Source organism: Balaenoptera borealis (genome assembly GCF_965194805.1).
Source record: "Balaenoptera borealis genome assembly, chromosome: 3".
Classification (NCBI taxonomy): Eukaryota; Metazoa; Chordata; class Mammalia; order Artiodactyla; family Balaenopteridae; genus Balaenoptera; species Balaenoptera borealis.
In genome coordinates, this window is record NC_138866.1 from 63,501,556 (window position 1) to 63,522,756 (window position 21,201).

Below are 21,201 nucleotides of genomic sequence, written 5' to 3' on the forward strand. Positions count from 1 at the left end.
ACGTTCCGGGCCGGGCCGGCCAATGGGCGCGGGTCAGGCGGGCCTGGCGGCCAGGGGCTCTGGGACGCGAACGGGAGGCCGGCCGGACAGACTGACGTTTGGCTGCAACGCGGGAGGCGCGTGGCAGGGATGGCGCTGGCGCGGGCCTGGAAACAGATGTCCTGGTTCTACTACCAGTACCTGCTGGTCACGGCGCTCTACATGCTGGAGCCCTGGGAGCGGACTGTGTTCAGTATCCTGCCCGGGCCGCGGGCGCGGGGTCGGGTCGGGGCGCGGGGGCCCGGGCGGCATCCTCCCGGGCCCAGGGCCTGGCGGGCGCGGGGCGGCGGGAGGGCGGAGAGGCGGCCCCGCGGGAACTGCGCTCGCGGACTCGCCTCTTCGCGGCGGGCGCGCGGGGCCGAGGTCTCGGGGCCGAGGGTGGCGCTCCCTCGGTTGGGGGGTGGGGGACGAGAACTCATTTGAGATCTGAGGTCGCCGGTGAGTCACTGGACCAAGGTAGAAGCGTCTTTATTGCTGGAGGAGATCCCCTAGGGCGATGTCTACCTGGTGTGCCCTCGCCTGCACTTCGGCCGTGCCAGCCTTTGATTCAATCTCCGGTTCCCGTGGGAGGCAGGGACCGTGTAAGTGGAGCAAATCGCTCCCGGCTTGGACGCTTTTGACCTTTAGCTGTCCCTGATTTAGCTGGCTTTGGTCCTAATAAGAATGCTAACCATTTTATCGGCTTTTAAGTCAGGTTGTGAATTTGTGCTCATGGCATCCCAATACAGTTTTTGAAAGCAGTTGGTTAATCGTACCTTTTTGGTCTTCAAGATGGTTTAAAAAGTCTCTTCTACTCATTAATTTGCTGTTTGCACAGTCCGTAACAGTCGAGCCCGAAAAGCAATATGTGGTTAGTTGTAGATAGTGTTTGAAGCTGTGTTTTCGTAGATGGCTAATAACTACTCGTTAACGACTATAGAGCATTTACTACCAGCCAAGCAACTGTGCTAAGTGCTTTGCCTGTATCTTAACTCATCTAACTTTCATAAGCTCAATTAATAACTCAAGGTTGTGAAGAGGGGCTTCCTGAAGTCTGTCTTCATTTGTCTATGTTGACATCCCTTGATATTATTCTTGCAGAATAAATACTAATGAGAGATAACTTTTTTTAAAAACTTGAGGGCCAATATGAAACAAATATTTTATATAGCATGCTTGCTTCATACAGGGCCTCTCGTCTTCAGTGTGGTTTAGTTTGGAGTAGCTTCAGAAGAACTTTGCAAATACGTTGTCACGTTGTGGTAGAGTGACTGAGGTAATTTCATTCCAAGCCTTAATAAGTGTGTTTATTTGTCTTGAACTAGCATAGGATTGTACTCAAAGCTGAGTCTTTTGTCTCAACACTTTTGAGGCATCTTAGCTGCTTTACAAGGAAATTTAGTTTTATTATTGTTGGCATTTCTTTCCAAACCTGGAGTTTAAGAACCAGAATGCAGAGTTTGGATTTAAAGTCTGAATGTAAGGTATGCTCTAATTTCCTGCACCATTTACTTGTAGCTGCAGTTTAGTTTCACTCTAAGTTCTATAGGTTGGAGCTCATGAGGTCATCCTTGTAAAATGTATACTAAAATATAGACCGCCTCTTGACTCAGTTAAAGTTATTAAAAAGTGAATTTAAACAATGTTGTGCTAAATTTAAACTCTTTAAATCAGAAGTTGAATGTAGTGCCCCACTATCAGAGTCTACACTCTACTTTTAAAGGCTTTTGTTGGCACATAGATAAATGCTATGGTGTCAGTGGTGTTAAGGTTTTTCTGTATTATATTGCAATAGTAATAGTGTCATAAATACCTCCGTGTTTTTCTTGGGGGGGATGGAGAAATAAATTATGAAATGATATGTAGTACCTCTGTGGATTTTTGCCTTTGAAGCATTTGACTTCTCATTGGTTTATGGGACCACATGATTTCATTAAAAAAAGAAAAAACACACTAGTGAGATTTGCAACCAACTAGAAAGAGACCTGCTGGGACCTGTTGACATCCACCTCTGGAGGGGAAGTTTTAACATGTTTCGAAAGTCCCCTTTCCCTACTGGCAGCCATCAGTGGGAAAGGAAAATACCAGGTTTTGTAACCAAGACATGTTTTGTAACCAGCAAGACACTCCCTGTAGTGCCTTACTGGGTAACATTGTAATCATGCTGTTGAGGGGAGCTAGAAAATTAAAAATCTTTGTTAAAATAATTGGAAGCATAAGTAAAAGTTATTTTAGCCTTGTTCTTTTAATTAAAAAAACAAAGGTTTATTCTGTAATGGCTTCTTGTGTTTCCATGACATTTTATATTTGTATTTATTTTAAGCAAAATGCAGGCAGTTTTTTTGGTTTATGTTTGGAATTAGATTCCCCCTGAAAGACAGTCCATGTTTCTTCAAGGAAAGAGTTTTTTTTTTTTTTTTCAACCACAGTGCTGGGCAAACAAATAATGCTTGACAGACATTTGTTTATATGTTGATTTGTCATTTCAAAGAAATTGCAGAAGCACTGATTTTAAGCCACTTTTAGAGTAGCTTTGGAACTTGACTGTTCCTGATGAACAACATTCAGTTCTTGTAGAGAATTCAAACTTAAAGAAGTAGAAAAGGCTATAGATAGAAAGAACTTCTTTGATTTGTTTTGGAGATGTTAACAAAATTTGCATTGCTCTGTCTACTCATTTGTAAAACATGTACATTTGCTGAGTTCTGTATTCCACAAGTATTATATACTTTCTAATTGCCAGATACTATTCTAGATAGTAGGGATTTACCTGTGAATAAAACAGTTAAAAATATTTATTCTAATCCCACTAGATAAATAAGTAAAAAATTAGATTATTAGATTGTTATAGCTGTTATGGAGAAAAATAAAATGGAGAGGAGGATAGGAACTAAGGAAGAGTGCATGTTCTTTGATTTTTAGTTAGAGTGCTCAGGGAGGGGACATTTAGAAAGATTTAAGCAGGGGAAAAATTCCAGAGGATCGAGCATTCCAGGCAGAAGGAACAGTAACTAGGAATGCCCTGAAGCACCAGCGTATCTGGCTTGTTTCTGGGATAGCTGAGTGGCTGGTGTGTCTGGGGTGGGGTTAGTGGGGGCGAGTAGTAGGAAAGGAGGTCATATCTGATCCAGTAGGGCCTCCTAGGCATGGAGTGAGAGTTCTGGAGATGAAGGGAGGTGCTCATACCTTTTGAGTAGAGTCACTCAAATCCAGTAACAGTTTTCTCACTGACATTTTTCTCACTGACATTTAAATACAATCAGTCCCCTACATACAGATGAGTTCCATTCCTAGAGCGCATTCGTAAGTCCAATTTGTTCGTTAAGTCCAACAAAGTTAGCCTAGGTACCCAACTAACACAATTGGCTACATGGTACTGTACTGTAATAGAAAACAAATACAAAAAATAAAGAAAACATTTTTACTCTTACAGTACAGTACCTTGAAAAGTACAGTAGTATAGTACAACAGCTGGCATACAGGGGCTGGCATTGAGTGAACAGCCAAGAAGAATTACTGACTGGAGAAGGGAGAGGAGGTGGGAGATGGTAGAACTGAAGGAGACTAACTGTATTTAATAAAGTAGGAAAATAAACCACAGGAATATACATTTTCCCTTTCCCAGTGAGACTCAAAGCTCTTTTCATTTTGAATGGAAAAAAAAAATCCTAGGAACAGGGTTTTAAAATTTATTTTAATTTAAAAAATTTTCAACATCCTGAGTTCTGTTCTAAGTTTCCAAGAAGATGGACTTCATTTCTTCAAGGAAATTAGATCCAAGTTCAGGAAAAATTAGAATTGACACATGTTCTCAGGTAGATCCTTGCCCCACCCCTTGTTATTCCGCTGAAAGAGCTGGGCAGTGAGTGCTTTGGGATGTAGGGCAGGAAGAGCATGGTGGACTTAGAGAACTTTCAGGGAGGTATTTGAGTTCTTTGCTTTATTTTCTCCTAGGTGGGGAGAAGGTGTGGACTGGGGTGCAGAGATGTGTTGGGATGGTGAGTACGCCAGGCTGACTTGGCTGGAACAGGGATTCTTTAAGGCAGAGTGGATTCTTTAAGTGAGAACAGACACTTCTGTGTGCGTACCTTGTGCCAGATGCTGGCCTAGATGCTTGTGATGTATCAGTGAGCACATGAGACAGAGATCCCTGTCCTTGGGGAACTTTGATAATGAGTGAAATATATAGTGAGAATTCCCTGGCGGTCCAGTGGTTAGGACTCTGTGCTTCCATTGCAGGGGGCATGGGTTCGATCCCTGGTCAGGGAACTAAGATCCTGCAGGCAGCAAGGTGTTACCAAAAAAAAAAAAAAAAAAGCGAAATATATAGTATGTTAGGTGGTAAGCATTATGGAAAACAGAAACGTAGGTCAGGGGGTTAAGAAATGTGTGGATGGGATGGAGTTACTGTTTTTAAAAAGGATATCAGGAGAGGCTTCATTGCGAAAGCATATTTGAGTAAAAAGATAAAGGAGGTGAGGGAGTTAGCAGGGTAGAAATCTGAGGGAAGGGCAGAGCTGGCAGAGGGACTAGTCATTGCAAAGTCCCTGAGCCCAGAGCCTGCCTGGCACGGATGAAGGCCATCACTGAGGCAGGTATGGCTAGTGCAGAGTGAGTGTGCGAGAGAGTCCTAGGCGGTGAGGTCAGACTCTTTGGAGGTCCTGGAGGTTTTGTAAGGACTTTGATTTTTTTTTTTTTTTAAATATTTATTTATTTATTTATTTATGGCTGTGTTGGGTCTTCGTTTCTGTGCGAGGGCTTTCTCTAGTTGCGGCAAGCGGGGGCCACTCTTCATCGCGGTGTGCGGGCCTCTCACTGTCGCGGCCTCTCTTGTTGCGGAGCACAGGCTCCAGACGCGCAGGCTCAGTAATTGTGGCTCACGGGCCCAGTTGCTCCGCGGCATGTGGGATCTTCCCAGACCAGGGCTCGAACCCGTGTCCCCTGCATTGGCAGGCAGATTCTCAACCACTGCGCCACCAGGGAAGCCCCTTGATTTTTATTTTTTATTTTTAATTTTTTTTAAAGAAAGTACTTGAACTATGTTTTTTTATTTTTTTAATTTATTTTTATTTATTTATTTATGGCTGTGTTGGGTCTTTGTTTCTGTGCGAGGGCTTTCTCTAGTTGCGGCAAGCAGGGGCCACTCTTCATCGCGGTGCGCGGGCCTCTCACTATCGCGGCCTCTCTTCTTGCGGATTGATTTTTAATTTTGGTAAAAAAGGGTACTCTTGGAAGGTTTGATAGAGGAGTGATCCAATCTGGCTTTTTAAGTTTGAAAAGGTTTACTTTGGTTGCAGGATTTGGAATAAATTAAGGGTGGCTGGAGGAGGCAAGGGTAGAAGCAAAGGAAGATATTTTGGATTGAGATAGGCTTTGAATGATAATGAAAAAAAGCATTCCTTTTTTTAAAATTAAAAATTAAAAAAAATTTATACAACTTTAAAGATTACTTTCCATTTACAGTTGTTACAAAATATTGGCTATATTCCCTGCATTGTACAATACATCCTTGAGCCTGTCTTACACCCAATAGTTTGTATCTGCCACTCCCCCACCCCATGTTGCCCCTCCCCCTCCCCCGCGCTACATTTTAAGCTGTGTGTTCTTTTCAGTAGCGACTAAGTTATTTTCTCAGATTTTTGCTGTATCCTCAAATGCTTAAAGCTAGAATTGAGAAGGATTTTTCTTCACCTGTCAATATACTAGAGTAATTAACATGTTTGACAGTTTATTTTATTTATTTATTTTTTATAAGTTTATTTATTTATTTATTTTTGGCTGCATTGGGTCTTTGTTGCTGCGCACAGACAGGGGGTGAGCAGGGGCTACTCTTCACTGTGGTGCGCAGGCTTCTCATTGTGGTGGCTTCTCTTATTGCGGAGCATGGGCTGTAGGCACGCGGGCTTCAGTAGCTGTGGCTCGTGGGCTCTAGTGGGCAGGCTCAGTAGTTGTGGCGCACGGGCTTAGTTGCTGCGCGGCATGTGGGATCTTCCCGGAGCAGGGCTTGAACCCGTGTCCCCTGCGTTGGCAGGCGGATTCTTAACCACTGCGCCACCAGGGAAGCCCTATGCCATTTCCTTTTGATCTTCCTTTTGTAGAAATTAATGCAGTTTTCCATTACCAGGGAGGGCTAAATGAGGAAAGCCAAGCTAGGAGTAACTGTAACTGATAAATTATTTTATTTTTATTTTTAATTAAAAAAATTTTTTTTTTTGTAGCCGAGTCATGCAGCATGCAGAATGTTCCCCGTGCAGTTCCCCGACCAGGGATCAAACCCGAGCCCCGTGCAGTGGAAGCGTGGAGTCTTAACCACTGGACCGCCAGGGAGGTGTCTGTAACTGATAAATTAATACTTCAAACCCTCCAGCCCAGTGGTGTTCAGACTTTTCATTTGTGCATTCCCTAAAAGAACAAAAAGCACATACTGTGTATCCTCTCACTCATTTAAGTTGACATCTGAAATCTTTCATAGTGAATTTAGACAATTACAAAAGATTTAAGTTTTTGTTTTTTAAAAATGATTGTGTTTTTGCTAAAACCTTAAAACTATAATTTTTTTCTTATACAATTCATAGAAAACATTCATCACATGACCTGATTGGCAAAGCTGGTCCTCACTGTGAAGCCAAATAGGCAAAATCAGTCTTAATTTCCGTCAGAAAAAGCTCAGTGTCATTTTTCTGTTCAAATAATTGTTATGTAAACACCTTCAGTCTTGTCTCACTTTTTTGTTGTTGCTGTTTTATAATTTTATTTGACAATCAGTTGTTAGTTCTCATCCACATTGACTATAGGTTTTTCAAAGTGGTGACAGGTACTTAGGTAACCAACGTATAGAGCTTGTTTGGTGAATCTTCAGCTTTATGTTTTCTGGACAACCGCACAACCACAGGTGGATACAGTATGGGACATTCCTTAACCCTTTGGCTGAGACAGCTTTGTTGAAACTGTTGTCACTGTGCACATCTGGAGTTCCTGTCTCCTTCTTGGCAGATTTCTGGATCTCTTTCAGTGCCTGAGGGGCACGCTTCTTGAAACCCACTCCATGGGTGCGCTCGTGAATGTTGACAGTGGATTCTCTGGTCACTTCCTCAGTGATGGCAGAACAGCCCCTCTCACCATCCTCCTTGCTGGAGGCATTTTGCCGGGCCCAGATTGGAAATGTGTCTCATTTCCAAATTCACATTATTAGATGGATAGATAGGTGAGGTTTGGAGCTGTGCCAGGAGTCTGTTACCTGAACGAAATAAAGTACAATGTAAGTTAGTTACTATTCCTTTGTTTGCTGCCCCAGAGGTTATTTTATACCCTGGGGAAATGTGTAATTGTAAGATTCTGGAAGTAAAGTGAGAGAAGTAAAGTTGTAAAGGGGGGGGATGGGAAGGAGAACTAGCAGATCACAGTTCTCAGAGCAGCTTGAGGAGAGAGTACAGTGGAAGCTGAAGATTTGTAAACTGATTCCCCTTAACTGATTCTAATCCTCTGAAAAGTCTTGTTCCTCCAGGGCTCCTGTGCTTTAGTTTGAAAACAGCTGCTCTAGCCTGTTTGACACTGTCTGGATATTTGGCTGGCTATGTGAGAATGTTAGACTATACTTTGTCTGTACTCCTTAGGATATTATAACTTTTTCTTTAGTAGAAAAAAGTTCCTTTCTTTCAGGAAAGGTGGAAGAGAAAAACTATGCTACACAAGAACTAGGTGATCTGTACTAGGGCGTCAGGGAAAGTCATGGGAGGTTGATGGCAGTGGGGACAAAGCACATACAAATGATCTACAGTGTTTCTGCATGTGATACCAGTGATTTTTCAGTACAGGTGAATGTGGAGCCTGACTCCACTGCTTCATATTCTTAAAGACCTTGTGACCTCCTCCCCCCGACACCCCGGCTCAGGGTTTGATTGTTGTAACATTTGTGGTGCTTAGGAGCAAGGATAAGATAAATTCTTTTTTTTTTTTTGGCTACCTTGGGGTTGGGTCATCGATGATGTGCGCGGGCTTCCTCTATTTGCAGAATGTGGGGCTACTCTTCGTTGCGGTGCACAGGCTTCTCATTGCGGTGGCTTCTCATTGCGGAGCACGGGCTCTAGGCGAAGTGGGCTTCTCATCGCGGTGGTTTCTCTTGTTGCGGGCACGGGCTCTAGGCGCGCGCGCTTCACTAGTTGTGGCACGTGGGCTAAATAGTTGTGGCTCGCGGGCTCTAGAGCGCAGGCTCAGTAGTTGTGGCGCAGGAGCTTAGTTGCTCTGGGGCATGTGGGATCTTCCCGGACTAGGGCTCGAACCGTGTCCCCTGCATTGGCAGGCGGATTCTTAACTACTGCGCCACCAGGGAAGTTGAAGGTAAATTCTTTAGATTAAAAAAAAACCCAGTGCTCAATTTTAATAATTAAAACTCTATGTTCTGAAAGATCTACTTAAGAGAGGATATATACTTTTCATGAATTGGAATGCTTAAAAAATAGTAGTTATGGGGGCTTCTCTCGTGGAGCAGTGGTTGAGAGTCCACCTGCCAGTGCAGAGGACGCAGGTTCAATCCCTGGTCCGGGAAGATCCCACATGCCGCAGAGCAACTAAGCCCGTGCGCCGCAACTGCTGAGCCTGCACTCTAGAGCCCGCAAGCCACAACTACTGAGCCCGCGTGCCACAACTACTGAAGCCCACACGCCTAGAGCCCGTGCTCCGCAACAAGAGAAGCCACCAGAATGAGAAGCCCATGCACCGCAACGAAGAGTAGACCCCGCTCGCCGCAACCAGAGAAAAGCCCGCGCACAGCAACGAAGACCCAACGCAGCCAGAAACAATAAAAAAAAAAAAAAAAAAGTAGTTATGGAATGATAGAAAGACAGTATTGTATTTATGATCAATAGTTATGAAAAGTAGAATTACTACTAATACAAGAATTTTGGCCATCATGTGTTGTATGCGTTCCTGAAAAATTCTCAAATAAAAGAGTGTATGGGAAAATATCATTAGCCCCTCAAAATCTATGCAACTTGGTAAGCAGGTGCTAATGAAAACAATGATTGGCATGTTGGGGGGACAACTTGGATAGCCTGGGCAGGCAGGCTGGGCGCTGCCCCAGGGGACATTAAAAATGCATGGACAGAGTTGACTGGAACTGCTGAAGTGATGGAGATGGTGTGGGCTGCCGTCGAGGAGGTGCAGGAGGCAGTGCAATCCTGCCATTAGTTGGGAGCTGTGCTAGCCTGGAGGTGTACCTTTCGGGAGAGGGAGCCCAGGTACAGATGCTAATTTTTTTTTAATTAGATTTTTTTTTTTAAGTTTAATTTTATTTTATTTATTTATTTATTTATTTATTTATTTATTTATGGCTGTGTTGGGTCTTCGTTTCTGTGCGAGGGCTTTCTCTAGTTGCGGCAAGCGGGGGCCACTCTTCATCACTGCGCGGGCCTCTCACTATCGCGGCCTCTCTTGTTGCGGAGCACGGGCTCCAGACGCGCAGGCTCAGTAGTTGTGGCTCACGGGCCCAGTTGCTCCGCGGCATGTGGGATCTTCCCAGACCAGGGCTCGAACCCGTGTCCCCTGCATTGGCAGGCAGATTCTCAACCACTGCGCCACCAGGGAAGCCCAGATGCTAATTTTTAATTTTCTTAAAATAGAGCTAAAAGGACTGCAGCCGCTGAGCTGAAGGATGTTTCTTGCTGAAGATTATAATTCTTTCCTCACTAATCTGGCTCCCCTAATTTACGAGAAGTCCCATATGAAACCATGCAGCTCCTGTGATATCCTAGTCATATATGAGTTAATTGATGCTCCAGAAATGTGTTATAGCAGAAGAGATTATATTTTAGAGCAGACAGGTAATTTTTCCCCCTTGACCCTGGGACTTCAGATCTTCATGTGATTAATAGAAGCTCTAATTATAAAGACATATAGTGATACATAGCCTTGGTATCTCTGGGTTCAGAGCTACAAACCATTTCTAGGATTTCAGCTCAGAGTTGAACATGCTCATTGCTGGTTTCAGCAGCAGGCTTTTTTGTTTGTTTAGTTTTTAAAGAGTTCGTCATCAAGTTGTTCTAAAATCAATTTCCGTACTTAAGTATGACCAACACTACAGAAAGCTCAGAGAATGGGTTTTGCTTGCTAACAGTAACCTCTGATGCTGATGTGATATCCTTTACTATGGCCCAAGAATATCAAATTGGCTGACTTACACAGGGCTATAACCATATCGTTATCTTCTACTTGCTTTCATTTATGGCAACTAGGAAAGCATCAGAAGTGATATATTTGGTAAAAATAAGCTTTCATTTTTTTTTTTTTTTTTTAATTTTTGGCCATGCCACACAGCTTGCGGGATCTTAGTTCCCCCACCAGGGACTGAACCCGTGCCCTCGGCAGTGAGTCCTAACCACTGGACCACTATGGAATTCCCAAAATAAGCTTTCTTAATGTTTCTTTTGGTGATGGTTTCTAGTTTTTCGAGGTCAAGGGACAAAACCTGCAGTAATAAGAAAGATTCCTTTTTGGAGCATCATTCAGCAGCTGACACCTGCTTTCCCTTAGAGCTTTGATTGCTTTTCACCAAACAACCTACGGTAATACTTTGTCAGATACTTTGTTTTCTTTTTTCATTAAGATGGTTCCTTAAAATAAATCAAATTTATCAAAACTTTTGAATATTTCTAAGGATAAAAGTAGCTTTTTAGAGTTAGTTTTACAAAAGGAATTGGACTAATAGAAGATTGGATTGTTTTAGATGACATTTTAGCTTTGTTTTTTGAGGTGACCAGGGCCATCAGAGACTGAAAACATTGAAATTAGACTAGTGAAGAGGAATAAATCATACCCACTGGAACAAAGGCCCCTGCCCTTTTCCCAGTGAGGAGGTACTTTTGGTTTCTCCAAAGTCTTGCGAATAGGTTGCTAAGGCAGGCAGTGATAGTACGGGGTTACTGGTTAGGGCAGGAAATGTTAGTTACCGTGGTCTTACTTCTGATGTACTGTATTTAACTTTAAAGCATTTCCTCTTTTTTAAGTTGCTGGGAAAAGGACTGGGGATGGCCAATCCCTTGTATGGGCAAAAAGTCTTTATTTATTTTTTTTCCTGTCTAACTGGGAACTTATCAGCTCATGATTAGTTGGGGATCCCTGTTAAAGAAAACAGCAAACAGCACACAGATATATGGTTTCACATCTATTTGCTTTTTAATCCATTGGATCCATAAAATATTTATGTTATGTCCAGGTTATAAATAACCTCAGATTTGTTCACTCAGCCCTTGAACAAACAATTATCGGCAGTGCCTGCCCAATCCTGGCTCATTATCTGCTCGGTTCTTGAATGGTTGATGAAGTGCCTGCTTTGTCTAACAATGCACTACAACTGGAAGCAAAGAGCAGCCGAGGCGTTCGCTCTCAAGCACTTAAAATTCAGTGGTGGAGACAGTTACATACACACAAAACGGAAAAGACATGTTTTTTAATTTTTGAGGTTTTTGGTTTGTTATAGTCTGGATTTCACTAGCTTTAAAATTCTATATTTCTTGAATCATGGTTCCCCCTCTAAAACATAAACGTGATTAATCTTGGTACAGCTGCTGATACTTATACAAACAGCAGTAAGGGCTTGGTAAATGGAAAGATTACTCTATCACTTTGTGTATTACCTTCCAATATATGTGTATTATATAACACTGAATATTTACATTTTCCGTGTGTGTGTGTGTGTGTGTGTGTGTGTGTGTGTGTGTGTGTGTGCGCCTCAGTGTCTCAAAGAGAAGATTACATTAAGGATGATTGAGAAGTGGTGCTTAAATGCCCTCTCCAAGCAAGTGGGATCCTAATATTAATCCAGGAAGGGATTTCATTTTATGGAGAAGAAACTCAGGTCCAGAGAGGTTGTGATGCCTTAGGATTATGCTATAAATAACAAGTTAATAGCAGGGTGACCTTGGGCAATTTCCAAACAGAGGTCTGAGTCATAATGTTTAGTGCCCAAGCCCTCAAACAATAATTTCAGTAAAGATTATATTACCTTTTGTTGCAGAATAGATTTGATTCCAAATTTTTATATCAACCCTGAAAGGTAGGTGATGTGTGTCCCGAAACCATAGATAAGGAGACTAGTGATCAGAGAGTTTTTGACACAACCAGGGATTGGCAGAATTGCAGCTCAAACCTAGGTCTCTTCCAGTGCCGTGGTGATTCCAGTATCCATTTCTTGTACTTCACAGTGTGCCAAGGATACCTTAAACTTTGAGAGATGTGTTAAAGAACGCAGTGGATTGAGAAATCCACTCAAGTACCCAGATAGCAAATAACAGCTGTTATATTCTAAATGGTGTATGTTTAGCTCTGTTTGTGAGAACATTTCTAAAGAGATGAAGGTCACATGTTCCCCAACCTTGCAAATGTCACAATAAAACTGCCATTTTGAATGGTACCAAGCATAATCTCAGGGAGTATTCAACTCAGTGTATTGGAGCTATTTCAGCTACATGGCTAAAATTGCTTAAATTGCATTTGTAGAAAGTTACTTATTAAAAGGCACTTTTTTGCATGTTTTGCAAGGTGATTATTAACGCTAGTAAAAATTCCTCATGGTCCCATTGTTTACTTGTTCATTTAATATGAGTTTCACTGTATAGTTAAGTCAGTTTTAAATAGTCTCTTATTTGGGGGGGGGAGGGATTAATTGGGAATTTGGGATTAACAGATCAACAACAAGGACCTATTGTGTAGCACAGGGAACTATAATCAATATCTTGTAATAACCTATAATGGAAAAGAATCTACAAAAGAATATATGTATATCTGAATCACTTTGCTGTACACCTGAAACATTTTTAGTCAACTATGCTTCAGTAAAAAAATATTCTCTTATGGTTGAGAGCATTAGGATAATTTTGGGGAATAATTTTGAAATTTAATTGTATAGAAAACTTACTTTTAGAGGCTTATTTAATTATTGTGATTCTTGAAATACTTAGGAGAAGTGGGATCAGAATACAGAAACTGTTTTTTGAGGGAAATAGAATTAAAAGTTAAATTTAATAAGTGGCTCTGGGTAAAAGGTTAGGTTTATTGTTATTATTATTATTTTGAGTAGCTAATAATTGGGCATTTGCATCTAGGTGCAAGTGACTTTTGGTAATTTTCTGTTTTCTTGGTCAGAATTGAGAGTTGTTCATTCTGTTTCTGAGAGCTAAGATTTTCTGCTTATTTCCTAGTAGCAAATTAGATCCAGTGATGCCTAACCCAAACTTTGCCAGGGGAAAAGATCCTTCAAATAGAACAGTTTTTAGTCTAGTACTATATGTAGTTCCATTTTCCTTTACAGTTCTTACTTATTAAAAAAAATAAGTAAGACTTATTGACTATTCAGGCATGCAATAAAAAACCCATAAAGAATAATATAATGAAAGTGTGCCCATACCACCAACTACTGAAGGAAAACATGCATTTGAAGACCCTTTGTGCCCCTTCTCACTTGATCTCCCTTCTTCCTTTTCCCATTTCACCCCACTAAGTAACCACTATCCTGAATTTAGCATATATAATTGCCATTATTTGTTATTACTCCACATGTATGCATCACAGGATAATGCTGTAGAAAGTCATGAACTCTAGTGTCTAATATTTTAACCAGGCAAAGCATCTTTTCAAGTTTTGATAAGTTCTGGGGACTTCCCTGGTAGTCCAGTGGTTAAGAGTCTGCGCTTCCATTTCAGAGGGCACAGGTTCGATCCCTGGTGGGGGAACTAGGATCCTGCATTCCTTTGGTGTGGCCAAGAAAAAAAAAAAGTTTTGATAAGTTCTTGTTTCACTTGGAAAGATGTCCTGATTTTATATGCATATAAAAGATTAAAGGTTTGACAATTTAGTGTTCACAAAATTGAGCCTAAGTTTCAGATTCCTGTCTTATAGTAGAGCAATCTCTCTTAAGCTAATTTATGCGTGTTAACTGATACATTCTCCATACTAAATAGAAGAATTATAGCGCCATAAAGAGTACGTAATATAATCATTCAAATGGCTGTTTTTAGTAATTCTTACTTGAATTTGAGCCAATGACCTGAAGATTATTGCTATACCATTTCATTTGCTTGGTGTATACATTCGTAAGTCTTACATAAAAGCTGTTAAAAAAAACCAAAAAGCATCTTGAAAATATAGTATTGCTTAGAAACAGATTTTGGTTTTCTTTGCTGTAGTTGCTTTAGAGTTTGTTGGTCACGGTAATATGTGGAATACGTAGAAAGCACCACAGTGAATCTAGAGTCAAATAATGTTTCTTAAGCAATTCCTTTATTCATCAAATATTTATTAAGCGTGTGTTATGTTAGATGTTGGAGATACAAAAATGATTAGACCTTGTTCCTGTGTTCAAGGAGTTGATAATCTGGATGAGATAAATATCAATACATCTCCAAATAGGTAATGTCAGGTGACAAGCGCTGTGATATGAGTAAAGAACTTGATGGGCGTTAGGGAATAGTTAGTTCTGCCAGGATGTTGGGGTAAGAATAGAGAAAGTATGAGTGCTACGGAGAGCCTCATACGAGAGGAGATGACTAGCTGAGCTCTAAGAATGATTAGGTTTTACTTGGAGGAATAGGACTTTTCGTACATAGGAAGATATTATAGTGTAATGGTTAAGAACACATTTTAGGAGTTTGACTTGGTTTGGAATTGGCTCCATTGCTTACTCTGATTTCGGGATATTACTGAAGGGCTTAACACAGTGCCGTGCGCACACTAGACAAAATGAAAGCTGCCACTGCTGTTATCCTTAGTCATATTATTAAACCGTAAGCAAAGGCAGAGCAGTATGAAAATGTAGAACATTGTTTTCTGAGACTCATGTAATATGGCATGAGTAGGATGTGTGTTTGTTGGGGGATGATTTGGAGTGTTGGGAGGTATGATGGAAAAGCAGCATGGTACAGTTGACCCTTGAACAAGCAAGGGTTAGGGGTGCTGACCCCTGCACAGTTGAAAATCTGAGTATAACTTTTTTTTTTTTTAATTATTTTTTTGTTTTTAGCTGTGTTGGGTCTTCGTTTCTGTGCGAGGGCTTTCTCTAGTTGTGGCGAGCGGGGGCCACTCTTCATCGCAGTGCGCGGGCCTGTCACTATCGTGGCCTCTCTTGTTGCGGAGCACAGGCTCCAGACGCGCAGGCTCAGTAGTTGTGGCTCACGGGCCTAGCTGCTCCGTGGCATGTGGGATCTTCCCAGACCAGGGCTCGAACCCATGTCCCCTGCATTAGCAGTCAGATTCTCAACCACTGCGCCACCAGGGAAGCCCTGAGTATAACTTTTTACGGTCGGGCCCTCTGTATCTGTGGCTCCACATCTGCAGATTCAACCAACCGTGGATTGTGTAGTGCTGTAGTAGGTATTTATTGAAAAAAAATCGAGGTATAAGTGGACCTGTGCAGTTCAAACCCGTGTTGTTCTAGGGTCAACTGTAGATGCTTTTGGCCCCCACCTTGATCCCCTTTGCCAGCTGATGTACTTCTCCCCGCTGCTGGGAGTGTTGTCTGCTACTGCCTTCTAGCTTCCCCCTTCTCCAGACTATTGCCCTTGGCCGAGGCAGCTGTCTTGCCCAGGTGGTTTTTCCTCAGCCTATGGCACAGCCAGTGATTGACAGATTAAGGGATACAAAATATCAGACCTGTTGCCTCAAAGCAACACCAACATGTGGTACAATTCATGCTCCAGAGCGCCCTGTGGGGGCTGAGCTCCTGAACCTCCTCAGCTTTTCCCCCTGCTCTGTTCTGTTCTGCTCACTCCCCCTCTGATAAAACTGCCTTCAGAATAACTTATACAAGAATCCCTGTTCCAGCCAATTCTTGTCAATTCTTGTCTACTTCTTGCACTCCAACCTAAGACCAGGTACTTGAGCTAGATGGGAAAGGTCCTCGGATGCTTGGCTTAGAATTCCAAGTGCTATCCTAGAGGCATTGGGAAGCATGCATTTTAAAAGGATAACTCTAGTATAGAGAGACTTGGAAAATAGCCAGAGGCCTAAAATGGGAGCTTTTAAGTGATTAAGTAAGGAATGATAAGTACCTCAATCATTTATCATTGATTAGGGTAGGGGAACATGAGATAAAAGTCATTTGTTGTGGTTGGAAAGAACTGAGAAGTCTTAAATAATTTGAATTTGGGGAGAAGGAATCAAAGCAATTTCTAGATTGAGTGACTAGGCAAATAGTTAATCTATAGTTGTATCAGATAGTGTGTCAACTATTTTCAAATCGTTGGAAAAATAGGACCTATAGGAAGAAGTAGTTTTGGAGAAAGTTAATGAGTTCAGTTTTGGTTCTGTGAATTTAAGGTGTCATAGGTGGAAATGTCCAGTATCATAGGAAATACTTGTCTGCAGTATGGAAGGTGGGGTCAGGTCAACAACATTAAGGTGGTTGTTTAAGTTATAAGTGTGTGTAGGCCCAAGACAAATCACTGGGAACTCCATTTTATCATTTAGAATCCTTTCAACTGCAAGTATGACAAAGAATATCTAAAGGTGGTTTATGGGTAAAGGGCGTATGTATTGGCTTATGTATCTGAAAATCCAGTGGTAGGGGGGGCTTCAGGTCATTTAATCAGGGTTCTAGCTCCATTTTTCTGCGATTATTTTTGTTCCACCACCTTCATCTGTCAACTTTGTTCTGAGGTTTGATTTCCTCATGGAGGCAAAGTGACTCCAATGATTCCAGGATTCTATCAGCAAACTGCATATTCTAGAAGGAGAATCTGTGTTCCTGAATTCCTGGCAGAACTCCTAAACTTTGAGCTTGTTGATCAGATTTGGGGGGTATTGTTAAAAAGAGAAGATCTTAACTGGTTCAGATCAGTCAGGGCTTATCCCTGGAGTTGGGATAGGGTTAGGCCCACCCAAAGAGGATGGCTGCTGTACTAGCAGGAGGGCTGGAGTGGATGTTTGGGAGAAAAGCACAAAATTAACTCTAATCATCTTACACATTAGTGGCAGACCGGGAAAAAGAGCCAGTGAACTAGGAAAATGGTGCGAGAGACGGGAAGAGAGCACCAGAGAAGTACCTCAGCCCAGAGCTGAAGGAGTTTTGAAGAGGAAAGATGAAAATAGTGTCAATTTAGATAGCCATTGGACTTGATAGGGGGTTGTTGGTGACCTGAGAGCGGTGTCTATAGCCTGGAGAGGTAGAAGGCCGATGGTTGTGTGGGTGATGAGCAATGACGTGGAAGCAGCAAGTTTGTACTTTTTTTTTTTTTAAGAAATTAAGTGGTGAATACAAGGTGGTTGTTTAAGAAAGAACTGGATTAAGGGAGGCTAAAAAGTAAATTTAAAAAATGGTCATGGGAGAACTACCCACATCTGACATCTGCATCTCTACCAGTGCACATCTCCTTCCTGCAAACACCCTCCCTCTTGTGAAGTCGTTCACAGGGAGAGCAGCACCAACCCAGGTACCCCCAACAGGGTCATCGGTTTCACCCCAGATGTGACACTGGCCTCTGCCGCCATATGCAGTGACCCATTTCCAAAGTCCTGTCCATCTTCTTCATAAATCCCGCTTCATGATACCCCTGTGTCCAAATTGTCCCGGTCACTATTCGGGGCACTGTGAGGGACACTGAAGGACTAAGAATGTCCACTGTGGCCGTCTCCCTGTCACCAAGGCCCTTCCTCCTAACTCCCTTACCCATCACCCAGCTGCTCCTCCTACCCCCCAGGAAAATGTAAATCACCAAATAGTGGTTGTTAATCGGTAAGAACTTGCCCTCCCCACCTCAGGACCCACACTTGACCAACTTTAGCTTAAAAGCTAAGACTGAATGCAGGCTGACCCCTCCCATGAAGACTGTAAAATCCCACTATAAAATAAATATGATTTTTTTTTTGGCCGTGCTGTGCAGCATGTGGGAATCTTTTTTTTTTTTTTAATATTTATTTATTTATTTGACTGGGCCAGGTCTTTAGTTGTGACATGTGGTATCTTCATCGCAGCGTGTGGGATCTTTAGTTGCAGCATGTGGGATCTAGTTCCCTGACCAGGGATCGAACCTGTGCCCCTGCGTTGGGAGCGTGGAGTCTTACCCACTGGACCACCAGGGAAGTCCCCAAATCATTATGATTTTAATTTCATTTCAAAAAAAATTATCATGGGAGACTTTTCACCCATGTTTGCCAGATGAGGGGAATGAAATTAGGGTCTGAGTCAGGTTTGAGCTGTGGCTCTAAAGACAGTTTCTTGTGTGACCCTGGACAAGTCCCCTCAGTGTTTTGTCAGTCTCTGATGAGTACTAGTGAATAAACATTTCACAGGAAAGCCGTAAAGGTCAAGCAAGATAATACATAAAAGAGGTTTGTCAACTAAACTGTTATACAAATATTAGCTGGTAGTAAGCACATTGTTTATTTAAACCCTATATTCTCATAAAGGAATGTAAGGTATTGTAGAACTACTAGTATGTAGAGCTGAAGGTATGTAAGACAGGAGGTGGGTGAAGAGGGGAGAGAGAGAATATGAATGAATGAATGAATGAATGAATGCATAAAACACAGTCCCAGGTCAGAAGTAGATATTCCCCTTAGCATGACTCTGCAAAGCAAAAAGCCCTCAGGTTTTACATAATTTTTGTTAGCAGTATTTCGTGTGGCCCAAGAGGAGGGCTCCTTGTTGACTTGCATATATACAGTTTATTTATTTTTTATAAATTTATTTATTTTTATTTTTATTTATTTTTGGCTGCATTGGGTTTTTGTTGCTGCGCGCGGGCTTTCTTTAGTTCTGAGGAGCAGGGCTACTCTTCTTTGCAGTGCGAGGGCTTCTCATTGCGGTGGCTTCTTTTGTTGCGAAGCACAGGCTCTAGGTGCACGGGCTGCAGTAGTTGTGGCACGCAGGCTTCAGTAGTTGCGGCTCGTGGGCTCTAGAGCGCAGGCTCAGTAGTTGTGGCACATGGGCTTAGTTGCTCCGCGGCATGTGGGATCTTCCCGGACCAGGGCTCAAACCCATGTCCCCTGCATTGGCAGGCGGATTCTTAACCACTGCGCCACCAGGGAAGCCCCCTATACAGTTTACATTCCTTTTGGAATGCGGAGAAAGGACCACAGGGCAGAATGTTTATGGTTTAGGTTATCAAGGTGACTTTAATTTGATGTTGTTGCAAAGTTTAGTGATAATAATAATACTACTAAATGTTTAATAGTAGCAGCTATTACCAGTTTATGTCACTAGTATATGATTGATCTTATCTTTGGCTCTAAAGCCAATATCTTAGCCACATTCTACTTTAAATAATTCTAGAATTCTTGGATCAGACATTCTTATTGTTCAAGCTTGTAGACCTTTTGCAGTCATTAAATACTGTACAATTTTATTCCTATACATTTCTGTTTCTTAGATTGAACAGGGTCACTTTCTCTGCTTCATTTTAAGCAGCCTGATGTTTTGGAATATAACAGGGAGAATAATAGTACGCACCATGTAAGGTGATGGTGAAGATAAAATGAGCTTAAAAAACTTAGAATGGTGTCAGGCATAGTTAAGGTTAGTGGCTATAATTATAGTTATTAGTTCTTTATAAATACTTGGTAAGCATGAGAAAGCATTAAATGAATGGGTACTTCCACATAGAACAATTGTTGAAAAAATTTGGGGATTTAGTTTTGGATAAACTGAGAAAAAGTAAATTAAATGAAGTTCCCTTAACTACAACTCAGATTCCATGCTGGTTTCCATCGTGGGGATGGCACTGTACACAGGATATGTCTTCATGCCTCAGCACATCATGGCGATACTGCACTACTTTGAAATTGTACAGTGACCAAGATGTGACCGAAATCAAGAAGTTCTTTAGGGAAGAGCCACCGTCTGAAGTTGGAACGAGACTTCATCAGATGTCATAAGAAACTCTACTAGATGTCAACATAACCAACCCTCTGAATATAAAGACTAAAATTTATGAGTAGAACAGGAAAACAATCCTGACTCATGTGTTGTGTTCTTTATTTTTAATTTTAAAAGAGGCTCTTGTATAGTAGTTTTTGTCTATTTTAACATTGTAGTCATTTGTACTTTGATATCAGTATTTTCTTAACCTTTGTGACTGTTTCAATATTACCCAGTGAAAGCTTTTCTTAATGTAACTTTGAGTACATTTTAATTGCCTTCTATTTCTAAAACCCAAAGTCATTAGTTGGGCTTTACCGTTCTTGCTATCATATGGCATACATATCTGCCTGGATATATTTCTACTCTTGACCAAAGTTTTGTAAGAAAAAATCAAGATTTGGGGCAGGGGGATGGGGAGGGAGGATATTTTATTGAGAACTATTTACAAAAGACTTATCTGTAAGTTCGAACTCAGGAGTGCAGTTTTAGTTATCTGGACTCTACTCTTAACAGCTTTTACTTTAAAACTATTAAAGTGTTTCTTAACAATGAAAAAGAAAGATCTTGCTGAAGTTAAAATAAGGAACATTTCACCTTTTAAATATTTAATTTGTGTGTGGACTCATTTCCAGAAAACTTTGGTGATGGTTCTTGTGACAAATGGTGGTGAAGTAGCATTATTACGTAATGCTTATATATTGTAGAGTTTTTAATAGAAGGTAAATCAGTTTCCTCTGAGGGCCATTAGTAACAATGTACTTCCTTAAATTTAGTGTCATGATTGTAATGGGTGCTGCAAATTCATTTGCACATTGTAATATGATGAGATGAATTGTTAAAAACTATAGCAAAAAGAAATGTAAACTTGGTTAAAATCCTCTCACTCTTTGTATTGCTTTTTTTTTAAAAAGATTTTTATTCCTTAAATGTAAAATGACTACCTAATTTTTTGATGTAAACTCATTAAATTCAAAGAGAGAAAAATCAGCTGATGTAACAGTATTTTTTTTTCCTCGTTGGTTAAATGTTGATCTAATATTTATACTTCTGGATTGATTGCTGTGGACAGATAAGCAGTAAGTATATCTTAACATGTCTCTCAACATAAAAGTATCTCTAATTTAAAAAATTAGACATTTTTCTTAACATATCTCCCAGAATGTTTTGCTATTTAAAAAAAAAATGTAAGTACTTTTGGCCCCAAATTGTATGGATTAGACTTTTGAAGTGTTTTCTAGTCCAGAGGTAGTAAGTAATATATAAAAGTCTGGTAGTTTTAGAGAATCAATTTATATCATCACTATTAGGGAGGGTGGGAATAATATATAATTATTTAG

General features: G+C 41.2%; 1 protein-coding gene across 1 annotated transcript; it reads left to right on the plus strand.

Annotated features, from left to right (window-relative positions):
- Positions 1–7: 7 nt before the first annotated feature.
- SPTSSA (serine palmitoyltransferase small subunit A) lies at positions 8–20,851 on the plus strand. Its single transcript, XM_082384285.1, has 2 exons — positions 8–232; positions 19,693–20,851. Exons 1-2 carry the CDS (start codon positions 130–132, stop codon positions 19,794–19,796), a joined length of 207 nt encoding a protein of 68 aa, XP_082240411.1. The 5' UTR covers positions 8–129; the 3' UTR covers positions 19,797–20,851.
- The last annotated feature ends 350 nt before the right edge of the window (positions 20,852–21,201 follow it).